The 12,777-nt window shown below is 35.6% G+C and overlaps 1 protein-coding gene across 3 annotated transcripts in view; it reads left to right on the top strand.

Annotated features, from left to right (window-relative positions):
- The window catches only part of EEA1 (early endosome antigen 1), a 193,649-nt gene that overhangs the window by 155,264 nt on the left and 25,608 nt on the right, over nucleotides 1–12,777 (top strand). For all 3 annotated transcript variants that reach the window (XM_077111593.1, XM_077111592.1, XM_077111594.1), the window contains 2 exons: nucleotides 2,607–2,720; nucleotides 12,503–12,658. In XM_077111593.1, the coding sequence (XP_076967708.1) occupies nucleotides 2,607–2,720; nucleotides 12,503–12,658 (270 nt within the window). The remainder of the gene's footprint in view (nucleotides 1–2,606; nucleotides 2,721–12,502; nucleotides 12,659–12,777) is intronic.

The following is a 12,777-nucleotide window of genomic DNA, read 5'->3' as shown; positions in this document are numbered from 1 at the left end:
ATTAATATTAACAAGTTGACAACTGGAATTAGATAAACGTTGAATCTAGACAGTTGGTTAAACTTGGTTGAGCATTCTTGTCTGCTTTTTTTTTTTTCCTGCTTTTCTAGTAAACTGCACCCTGAAACTCCTGGGCCTTTTAACTTCTTGTTTTGATCAAGTTCTTACTGCTTTTGAAGTTCAAATTAGTTCAATATTTTGCCATTAGATTTCTGTGTGTAAATCTTTTCTGATGTTGATTTTTTATCTTTACCATAAAAGTTTGGTATTTAAAAAATAACTTTAAATAGCACTGTTACATATTTTAACATGTGTTCTTTCAGAGACCAATGTCGTGATCTTGTTCAATGGACCAGTCATGAAGTGGGAATTAAGATGTATTTCTTTCTCCTTTCTCATCATTGTTTTCCTGTTCTGTACAATAGAGAAAGTTATATAAATTTTTCTAAACCTTAATTTTCTTTATTTTAGGAGACTGATTCCATTAGAAATAAAAAATACAATGATAAAGTACTGTAACTCGTACACTTACTAGAATTTGGAGAAAAAGTACACTTTTTTTCAGTATAGTAATTGGTTAAGTGAGTTATATGATAACTCAATATGTGGATGTTCAAGTTAAGAGAGAGACTTGAAGAGGGAGGGGACAGAATATGATTGAATGAATAAATAAGACAATATTTGATTCTATTTACATTGCAAGATGCTTCCCTTTACAAAAGATCACCCTGTCACTGTTACTCATGTGATTCTAGTAATTATAGTTGGATCAGCCAAATTCCTTGCTATCATTGATCCTATTATATCATTACAGTAGCCTCTTCTTTGCCTTTAATTGTTGAAAAATGGTAGCTATAGGTATTTTTTAATTTTGAGGCTTTTCTCAAAAATATTTTAACTTCTTTTTGGATTTCTTTTGGTTCATAAAGTAGAATGTAAGACTTTTCTTTCAAGAATTAGGACTTTTGATTACTTCTGGTGCTTTAAATGATAGCATTAAGAAGAGAGTGCCTACCAGAACTGCTTGACCAAAGGGTATTGGCTCCGTCTTTGCTCACATACATTAAATACAGGCAGTTAAGGTAATATTTTTTTCTAGAGTGTGCCTTTAATGACACAAATATGATTTTAAGCTGCCTCCTAGTTTTGAGTTCTGTAATATACCTTTTGATGTCTTCTTTCAAGGTACTTCCTGCTTTGCAGGATCATGACAGTGTCAGGGTAAATTATATACATAAATGGCAGCACATTGTGAGAGGGTTCATCACTGCTCTTGCTATTTTAAGGGCTTTAATGCAGAAGTTGTGACAATGCCATTGTAGCAATTGGCACCTTCTTGTTAAGTCTGAACTTCTTATGTATAAAAGGGCTGAAAGAGAGGCTAGTTTGGCTAACTGGACACAATCCATCTCTCCACCCCCCACCCCCACCCTCAGAAGAAGCATTTCTGAAATAAGGTAAATCAGTAGAACTATTTTAATTCCCCCCAGATTTTCTTTACATCTAACATGACTTTAGAAGATGTCACATTGGTTGAAAATACATGTATTAGAGATCATGAGAATTACTATGTCCTTAAAGATTTCATGAATTTTTTATTCTGCGGATAGGTGAAATGCTATACATAAATGAAACTGACATCTGCAGAAATGTATTTTTTCCTAGTCTCTGTTACATATTCATCAATTAGTAGAGATTTGCTACTTATTTAAAGTGTAGATTTCTCTAGTTTTCACTTTTAATTCACTGTGGATGCATATAATTTGATATAACCATTGTTTCTGTAAAAAGCTCTTGAAAAAAGAATTTTGAATTTTTTTCATTCCTGCTTCAGATTACTCCTACAGTGTAAATCCTAGACTTCTTTGTTTCATCGATCCTCTCTCTAACCAAAGAATGCCTGTTCTTTTTTTTACCGTTGTCTCAAGACACTTTAATTGCAAATATGTGTTTATCTTTTTTATTCTTTTTTGCTTTACTTATTTGAGGTGAATTCTATTAAAGCTATTTCAACATTTAAAAGTGTTTATTTTGATGATGGAATTTTTTTACCTGTTTGGTTTTAGTTAAGAGCTTATTATTAAAGCTTTGAATTTTTAATGTGCATTTTTTTAATGTCTTCCTTTTATGGGCATCAAAAATAAAAACCCGTAATTAAGAAATTATCAGTAAATACTGAATTTCACAAAGAAGTTGCAGTTTCAGATTGTCATAGTCTGGTTGTGTTGAATCCTGGATTTCTGGAATTCCTGATCATCTTTAGAGCTTCATTTTCTTGGCGCAGTGGTTTGTTTTATCATGTCGGTAGGTATACTTCAGATGTCTACTTCTGTAAAAGTGGCCCTTTTCATTAAAAAAGCATACCTTCCCTTCTTAGAAAAAGGGTACTGTAGTATTTGGTACCATATTTTTTCATCATTTATATAAACATTATTAGCAGTCTTCTTTCCTAGGCATTCCAGTTTTGGGGATTTTCACATGCATATTTTATTATTATTTTGCCAGAGGACTTAATTTTTAAAATAATTTACAAAAGTAACGTGTGTTCAAGCACGGGAAAATCAAAAGAAAATTATGAATTAAATAATATGTAAATTCTGTTACAGATTAAAGCCAAAACTGAATTATTGCTATCAGCAGAAGCAGCAAAAACTGCCCAAAGAGCAGATCTTCAGAATCATTTGGACACAGCCCAAAATGCATTGCAAGATAAACAACAGGTAGGAGGACCTGATGCAAGTTAATGGTATAATCTAGATATTTAGTAGATAAGTTAATTGCAAGCATGTAAAAATGATGCCCAGTTTTATATGATCTTGTTATTATACCCTTTAATTCCTCCCTGATTTCAGAACCAGTTGAGTAATAGATGCAGGAGTCAGACAGAGATAAAAATCAGCTTTCTGTTTTTTATTTTTTTAAATTTATTTATTAATTAAAAAATAAAGAAACAAAATAAAACAACATACATAATGAGTAATTCACAATATCATCATTTAGTTGCATATTCATCATTTCTTAGAACATTTGCATTAATTCAGAAAAAGAAATAAAAACACAATAGAAAAAGAAATAAAATGAACACAGGAAAGAAAAAAAAAGATTATACCTACCATACCCCTTGCTTTCATTGATCACTAGCATTTAAACTAAATTTATTTTAGCATTTGTTCCCCCTATTATTTATTTTTATTCCATATGTTCTACTCCTTTGTTGACAAGGTAGATAAAAGGAGCATCAGACACAAGGTTTTCACAATCACACAGTCACACTGTGACAGCTGTATCATTATTCAATCATCCTCAAGAAACATGACTACTGGAACACAGCTCTACATTTTCAGGCAGTTCCCTCCAGCCTCTCCATTACATCTTGAGTAACAAGATGATATCTACTTGATGCATAAGAATAACCTCCAGGATAACCTCTGGACTCTGTTTGGAATCTCTCAGCCATTGACACTTTGTCTCATTTCCCTCTTCCTCCTTTTGGTTGATAAGGTTTTCTCAGTCCCTTGATGCTGAGTCTCCATTCATTTCAAGATCTCTGTCCCACTTTGCCAGGAAGGTCCACACCCCTGGGAGTCATGTCCCACGTAGAGAGGGGTAGGGTGGTGAGACTGCTCGTTGTGTTGGTTGGAGAGAGGGGCCACATCTGAGCAACAAAAGAGGCTCTCTTGGGGGTGACTCTTAGGCCTAAATTTTAAGTAGACTTGACTTATCCTTTGTGGGGTTAAGTTTCATATGAACAAACCCCAAGACTGGGGGTTCTGCCTATAGCTTTGGTTGTCCACACTGCTTGTGAGAATATCAAGAATTCAACTTGGGGAAGTTGAATTTCTCCCCAGTCTCACCACTCCCTGAAGGGGGCTTTGCAGATACTTTTCCACTCACTGATCAAATCACTCTGGGATTCATCGGGGCATCACTCTGGACAAACCAGCAAAATCTCATGTCCTACCTGAGATTCCAAGTACTTATGGCGTTCAGTCAAACTATCTACGTAAGTTATATTAGGAAATGCACTAGTCAAAATATAAATTTTATAACAAATAAACATTTTTTTGCTTTAGTCTCACACAGAAGGTGACATTTTAAAATATTAATTGCCATCTATTTTCAGTACCCTGCAACAGTGACATTCCATTGTTCTTCCTCATGCAAAAACATTTTTAAGATTGTACCTTGTGCATTTCACTATTATTATACACTCTAGGCATTCCTAGATTATACCATCTCAATCTCTAACATCTGTCTTTCTTTCTGATTTCATTTATGTCCCCAGCCCTCCTCCCTCTATCATTCTCACATGCAGCTTCATTCAGTGTTTTAACATAATTATATTACAGTTAGGTAGTATTGTGCTGTCCATTCCTGAGTTTGTATCCAGCCCTGTTGCACAGTCTGTATCCCTTCCGCTCCAATTACCCAATATCTTACCCTATTTCTATCTCCTGATGGTCTCTGTTACGAACAAAATATTCCAAGTTTATTCACCAATGTCAGTTCATATCAATGAGACCATACAGTATTTGTCCTTTAGTTTTTGGCTAATCTCACTCAGCATAATGTTCTCAAGGTCCATCCATGTTGTTACATACTTCATAAGTTTATTCTGTCTTAAAGCTGCATAATATTCCATTGTATGCATATACCACAGTTTGTTTAGCCACTCTTCTGTTGATGGACATTTTGGCTGTTTCCATCTCTTTGCAATTGTAAATAATGCTGCTATAAACATTGGTGTGCAAATGTCCGTTTGTGTCTTTGCCCTTATGTCCTCAGAGTAGATACCTAGTAATGGTATTGCTGGGTCATATGGCAATTCTATATTCAGCTTTTTGAGGAACCGCCAAACTGCCTTCCACAGTGGTTGCACCATTTGACATTCCCACCAACAGTGCATAAGTGTGCCTCTTTCTCCACATCCTCTCCAGCAATTGTCACTTTCTGTTTTGTTGATAATGGCTATTCTGGTGGATGTGAGATGACATCTCATTGTGGTTTTGATTTGCATTTCTCTAATGGCCAGGGATGTTGAGCATCTCTTCATGTGCCTTTTGGCCATTTGTATTTCCTCTTCTGAGAGTTGTCTGTTCAAGTCTTTTCCCATTTTGTAATTGGATTGGCTGTCTTTTTGTTGTTGAGTTGAACAATCTCTTTATAAATTCTGGATGCTAGACCTTTATCTGATATGTCGTTTCCAAATATTGTCTCCCATTGTGTAGGCTGTCTTTTTACTTTCTTGATGAAGTTCTTTGATGCACAAAAGTGTTTAATTTTGAGGAGTTCCCATTTCTTTCTTTCTTTCTTCAGTGCTCTTGCTTCAGGTGTAAGGTCTATAAAACTGCCTCCAATGATAAGATTTATAAGATATTTCCCGACATTTTCCTCTAACTGTTTTATGGTCTTAGACCTGATGTTTAGATCTTTGATCCATTTTGAGTTAACTTTTGTATAGGGTGTGAGATATAGGTCTTCTTTCATTCTTTTGCATATGGATATCCAGTTCTCTAGGCACCATTTATTGAAGAGACTGTTCTGTCCCAGGTGAGTTGGCTTGACTGCCTTATCAAAGATCAAATGTCCATAGATGAGAGGGTCTATATCTGAACACTCTATTCTATTCCATTGGTCAATATATCTATCTTTATGCCAGTACCATGCTGTTTTGACCACTGTGGCTTCATAATATGCCTTAAATTCGGCAGCATGAGACCGCAAGCTTCGATTTTTTTCCTGAAGATACTTTTAGCAATTTGGGGCAACCTCCCCTTCAGATAAATTTGCTGATTGGTTTTTCTATTTCTGAAAAGTAAGTTGTTGGGATTTTGATTGGTATTGCGTTGAATCTGTAAATCAATTTAGGTAGAACTGACATCTTAACTATATTTAGTCTTCCAATCCATGAACACGGTATGCCCTTCCATCTATTTAGGTCTTCTGTGATTTCTTTTAACAGTTTCTTGTAGTTTTCTTTGCATAGGTCTTTTGTCTCTTTAGTTAAATTTATTCCTAAGGATTTTATTCTTTTAGTTGCAATTGTAAATGGAATTCGTTTCTTGATTTCCCCCTCAGATTGTTCATTACTAGTGTATAGAAACACTACAAATTTTTGAATGTTGATCTTGTAACCTGCTACTTTGCTGTATTCGTTTATTAGCTCTGGTAGTTTTGCTGTGGATTTTTCAGGGTTTTCAACGTATAGTATCATATCATCTGCAAACAGTGATAGTTTTACTTCTTCCTTTCCAATTTTGATGCCTTTTATTTCTTTTTCTTGTCTAATTGCTCTGGCTAGAACTTCCAACACAATGTTGAATAACAGTGGTGATAGTGAACATCCTTGTCTTGTTCCTGATCTTAGGGGGAAAGTTTTCAGTTTTTCCCCATTGAGGACGATATTAGCTGTGGGTTTTTCATATATTCCCTTTATCATTTTAAGAAAATTCCCTTGTATTCCTATCCTTTGAAGTGTTTTCAAAAGGAAAGGATGTTGAATTTTGTCAAATGCCTTCTCTGCATCAATTGAGATGATCATGTGATTTTTCTGCTTTGATCTGTTGATATGGTGTATTACATTAATTGATTTTCTTGTGTTGAACCATCCTTGCGTACCTGGGATGAATCCTACTTGGTCATGATGCATAATTCTTTTAATGTGTTGCTGGATTCGATTTGTTAGAATTTTGTTGAGGATTTTTGCATCTGTATTCATTAGAGAGATTGGTCTATAGTTTTCTTTTTTTGTAATATCTTTGCCTGGTTTTGGTATGAGCGTGATGTTGGCTTCATAGAATGAATTAGGTAGCTTTCCCTCCACTTCAATTTTTTTGAAGAGTTTGAGCAGGATTGGTACTAATTCTTTCTGGAATGTTTGGTAGAATTCACATGTGAAGCCATCTGGTCCTGGACTTTTCTTTTTGGGAAGCTTTTTAATGACTGATTCAATTTCTTTACTTGTGATTGGTTTGTTGAGGTCATCTATTTCATCTTGAGTCAAAGTTGGTTGTTCATGCCTTTCTAGGAAGTTGTCCATTTCATCTACATTGTTGTATTTATTGGCATAAAGTTGTTCATAGTATCCTGTTATTACCTCCTTTATTTCTGTGGGATCAGTGGTTATGTCTTCTCTTCCATTTCTAATCTTATTTATTTGCATCCTCTCTCTTCTTTTTGTCAATCTTGCTAAGGGCCCATCAATCTTATTGATTTTCTCATAGAACCAACTTCTGGTCTTATTGATTTTCTCTATTGTTTTCATGTTCTCAATTTCATTTATTTCTGCTGTAATCTTTGTTATTTCTTTCCTTTTGCTTGCTTTGGGGTTAGTTTGCTGTTCTTTCTCCAGTTCTTCCAAGTGGACAGTTAATTCCCGAATTTTTGCCCTTTCTTCTTTTTTGATATAGGCATTTAGGGCAATAAATTTCCTTCTTAGCACTGCCTTTGCTGCGTCCCATAGGTTTTGATATGTTGTGTTTTCATTTTCATTCGCCTCGAGATATTTACTGATTTCTCTTGTAATTTCTTCCTTGGCCCACTGGTTGTTTAAGAGTGTGTTGTTGAGCCTCCACATATTTGTGAATTTTCTGGCGCTTTGCCTATTATTGATTTCCAACTTCATTCCCTTATGATCTGAGAAAGTGTTTTGTATTATTTCAGTCTTTTTAAATTTGTTGAGACTTGCTTTGTGACCCAGCATATGGTCTATCTTTGAGAATGATCCATGAGCACTTGAGAAAAATGTGTATCCTGCTGTTGTGGGGTGTAATGTCCTATAAATGTCTGTTAAGTCTAGCTCATTTATTGTAATATTCAAATTCTCTGTTTCTTTATTGATCCTCTGCCTAGATGTTCTGTCCATTGATGAGAGTGGGGAATTAAAATCTCCAACTATTATGGTAGATGTGTCTATTTCCCTTTTCAGTGTTTGCAGTGTTTGCTTCATGTATTTTGGGGCATTCTGGTTCAGTGCATAAATATTTATGATTGTTATGTCTTCATGTTGAATTGTTCCTTTTATTAGTACATAGTATCTTTCTTTGTCTCTTTTAACTGTTTTACATTTGAAGTCTAATTTGTTGGATATTAGTATAGCTACTCCTGCTCTTTTTTGGTTGTTATTTGCATGAAATATCTTTTCCCAACCTTGCAATTTCAACCTTTGTTTATCTTTGGGTCTAAGATGTGTTTCCTGTAGACAGCATATAGAAGGATCCTGTTTTTTAATCCATTCTGCCAGTCTATATCTTTTGATTGGGGAGTTCAATCCATTAACATTTAGTGTTATTACTGTTTGGGTAGTACTTTCCTCTACCATTTTACCTTTTGTATTTTATATGTCATATCTAATTTTCCTTCTGTCTACACTCTTCTCCACACCTCTCTCTTCTGTCTTTTCGTATCTGTCGCTAGTGCTCCCTATAGTATTTCTTGCAGAGCTGGTCTCTTGGTCACAAATTCTGTCAGTGATTTTTTGTCTGAAAATGTTTTAATTTCTCCCTCAGTTTTGAAGGACAATTTTGCTGGGTATAGAATTCTTGGTTGGCAGTTTTTCTCTTTTAGTAATTTAAATATATCATCCCACTGTCTTCTCGCCTCCATGGTTTCTGCTGAGAAATCTGCAGTCTTATTGGGTTTCCCTTGTTGTGATGGATTGCTTTTCTCTTGCTGCTTTCAAGATCCTCTCTTTCTCTTTGATCTCTGACATTCTGACTAGTAAGTTTGGAGAATGTCTATTTGGATCTATTCTCTTTGGGGTACACTGCACTTCTTGGATCTGTAATTTTAGGTCTTTCATAAGAGTTGGGAAATTTTCAGTGATAATTTCTTCCATTAGTTTTTCTCCTCCTTTTCCTTTCTCTTCTCCTTCCAGGACACCCACAACATATATATTTGTGCGCTTCATATTATCATTCAGTTCCCTGCTCATATTTTTCCATTTTTTTTCCTATAGTTTCTGTATCTTGTCGGATTTCAGATGTTTCGTCCTCCAGTTCACTAATCCTATTCTCTGTCTTCGAAATCTACCATTGTAGGTTTCCATTGTTTTTTTCATCTCTTCTACTGTACCTTTCATCCCCATAAGTTCCGTGATTTGTTTTTTCAGACTTTCCATTTCTTCTTTTTGCTCATTCCTTGCCTTCTTCATGTCCTCCCTCAATTTATTGGTTTGGTTTTTGAAGAGGTTTCCCATTTCTGTTCGTATATTCAGAATTAGTTGTCTCAGCTCCTGTATCTCATTTGAACTATTGACTTGTTCCTTTGACTGGGCCATATCTTCAATTTTCCTGGTGTGATTTGTTATTTTTTGCTGGTGTCCAGACATTTAATTACCTTGATTAGTTTATTCTGGAGATTGCTTTCACTTCTCTTACCTAGGGTTTTCTTGCTAGATGAATTTGTTGTCTGTCTATTCTTTGACCTTCAGTTCCGCTTTTTCCGGACCTCTAGCTTAGGTTTTGTTTAACAGAGGATAATTTTTCAGTTCTTGTTTTCTTGTTTTTTTGCCCTGCTTGTATGGTGCCTTTTTCCTCCCCACCCTTAGGAGGGTCTTCGTAAGTAGTATAGACTACAGCCTGGTTTTCCCGGACTAAACTGGCCTCCTATCAGGGGGAAGGAGTCACCTGCGTCAGTTTTCCCTTAGGGTGAGAGCCAGCAGGTAAAAAGACTTTCCTGTGAAGTCTCTGGGCTCTGTTTTTCTTATCCTGCCCAGTATGTGGCATGTCTGCCTGCGGGTCGCACCAGCAAAAGATGTTGCGGCACTTTTAACTTTGGAAGACTCTCCCTGCTGGGGGCATGGTAGAGACGGAGGAGAGGTTGTAGGCTGGTTTTAATGGCTTCAAATTGCCAGGCCCTGGAGTCTGAATTCCTTGAGGAAGGGATTCCACCTGAGTTGGGCTTCACCCTCCCCTGGGGAAGGCACAGGTGGGAGACAGCCCTGAAAGCAGCCCATTTCTGCCTGTGCCTGGGGCAGTTGCAGCCTGAGAAGTCCCGTTGCTGAATCCAGAGGCTGCCAAGTCTCCATAGATACACAGCCACTAAAACCTCTGTTTCCTCCCCTTTCCTCTTTTTCCATGAGCCCAATGAGCGAACTCTGCCTTGACCAGGTTTAGAGTCTCTTTCCTTTCCCTCTGGGAAGTCGCCTGTGGGGAAGGGGTGCTGGGCACCAGCCGCTGTAGCTTGGGGAACTCACGGTTTTGGGGAGGCTTGCAGCCAGTCCAGCTAGTCCAGACTGGGGTACGCTGTGTGTCCGGTCACTGACGTGGCTCTGGAAGCTGTTTTGTACTGTTTCTGGTTATTTAGTAGTTGTTCTGGAGGACGAACTAAAATGTGCACATTGCTAAGCCGCCATCTGGGCCCCTCCTCATCAGCTTTGTTTTTGATAAAGCTCAACTGATTTGTATAAGTTAGACTAGCAGCTGTGGTTAGGCTTCCTAATAGTGTATTTCTTCCCTAGCCTAGACCTTGATGTGGGTCTGAAACATTTGCTCCTTGTTGTCACCTCATCCCATCAAATGTCAATGATTGGGTAATATAGATAGCTCTCTACAACTTGCTTTTAGTGGTAGATTGGTCCATGACCCAGATATACTTACCACTTGGAAGCAGAAAAATAGCACTACATATTCCATCTTAATTATAAAGGTAATCTCCTTTTCAAGGGTAGGAGTAAATGAGGGACTGGAGGAAATATACAGAAGTTACTTTTTTCACTACTTCTAATAGAATAGAAGCTTCCAGTTTACCTCCAAGTTTAAGGTACTGATTTTTCTTAGCTTTTATCAGGTATGAAATTTTAAAATTTAGTTTTCATTCAAGACGTAATACTCACTATTACTTAACATGTTTTTAACAGTACATACATATATCAAGCTAAAAAAAGATTTTCCTATGCTTGCCTTTAACCCCAACCCTATTGTCCTCCTTAGTTGGAATGTTTGCTATTAAAATTTAGCGTGTATCCTTCCAGATCTGTATAAGAATTGAATACACATAACAATATTTTCTTTTATGCATACGGAATCATACTATATATGTTGTTCTGCAACTTGCTTTTTTACTTGACAGTATTGTTAAACACATCTGGAAAGTATTTCTAAGCATGAGATCACTATAAGACACCATAAAGAAAATAAAACCTTCATGTCATTAGAAATAACCACACAAAAGTTTATACTTTATCTGTCAAAAATATTTTCAAAACTCTAAGGCTCAAAAGGATAAAATGCTTCTGAATTTTGTCTGTTGAAGGGTTTATAGCCTTGATATTTCAACCACTTTTACTTAGGAAAAAAAAGTGGACCTACAAGAAAATATAAATGACAAAACTATATTAGGAAGTGCTCAAGTTCTTTAAGAATCAATTGCAAATTAAGACAATAATGGTGTGTGTGTGTGTGTACAAGTATGTGTGTTCTGTTACCACTGAAGAGGGTTGGAGAGGATGTAGAGGAACAAGTCACTTTTATTGATTGCTAATGGGACTGAATTAGTTCAGTTTTTTGGTTGGATGCTGTTTGGCAATATATTTCAAAAACTCAAAATTTTTCTTATTCTTAACCTACTTTTTTTTTTTGCATAGGCAGGTACCAGGAATCAAACCCGGGTCTATGGCATGGCAGGCAAGAACTCTGCCACTGTGCCACCATCGCCTGCCCATTCTTAACCTAGTTTTAATCCTTTATCCAAGGGGAATAATCATAACTTTCAGGATGCTGTTTGTATCTCTGTTAATAAATGCAGAAAATTTTAGTAGCAATCTAAATATCTAAAACAGGAGATTTGGCTAAAAATGGGCCATAGCCATAAAATGGGACTCTATGCAGTCAAATATAATGATTTTTATAGAAAATAAGTCAGAAAGATTCATTATGCATTATTATGTAAAGACAAAGGTGGTTGGTTACATTAAAACAGTCTGTAAAGTGAAATCCTGTCTTTATCTTAAAAGGTCAAAGAAAAAAATATATAAACTAACAAACAGAAAAGACTGCAAGGAACGTTATTCAAAGATTAATAGTGATTATCTGCTGGCAGTGGATTTACTAGTAATTTTTATTTTGTTCTTTCTGTGCAAGAGGATATTCCAAATAAATTGAACAGGTATCATAGGTGTAATCACTGTAATATTAAAAAATGTTATTATAAAAATAGTGTCTAGAACACTGAGAACAATTATGATATAAAAGTGTTATTTTATTATTAGCCTATTTAATATTTTATTGCTGGCTCCTAAAATAATTCTGTGTAGAAAATCATTGAAAAGTTATTAAATTGCTTTGTATATAAATTTAGTATCTCAGACTATGAGACACTTCAGGTGTTTTATTTTATATTGGTGGGTAAATATAGCTTCTGGGATATCCTGTGACTAATCTCTTACTTGGCGTGGTTTCTTGAATAAAATTAGAATTTTCAATTTTACTTTGACTAAAATTTGATTAAGCACTACAATAAAATAAACCTTACCAAACTTTTCTTCAATTATTCTTTTCTCTAGGAGTTAAATAAGATCACTACTCAATTGGATCAAGTAACTATGAAGTTGCAGGACAAGCAAGAACATTGTAGTCAGCTGGAAAGTTATCTTAAAGAATATAAAGAGAAACATCTCTCTTTAGAACAGAAAACTGAAGAGCTAGAAGGTCAAATTAAGGTTTGTATTACAAGAATTGAATTTAGCCAAATATTCTACAGTTATATTAATGAAAGCATATGACCGAGAAGGAATCAAAGATTTTTATTTAACAAGGAAAGGTTGAAATTGTGATATAC

Source organism: Tamandua tetradactyla, chromosome 7 (assembly GCF_023851605.1).
Source record: "Tamandua tetradactyla isolate mTamTet1 chromosome 7, mTamTet1.pri, whole genome shotgun sequence".
Taxonomy (NCBI): domain Eukaryota; kingdom Metazoa; phylum Chordata; class Mammalia; order Pilosa; family Myrmecophagidae; genus Tamandua; species Tamandua tetradactyla.
Note: the sequence above shows the minus strand (reverse complement) of the source record. Positions and strands in the feature narration are given on the sequence as shown.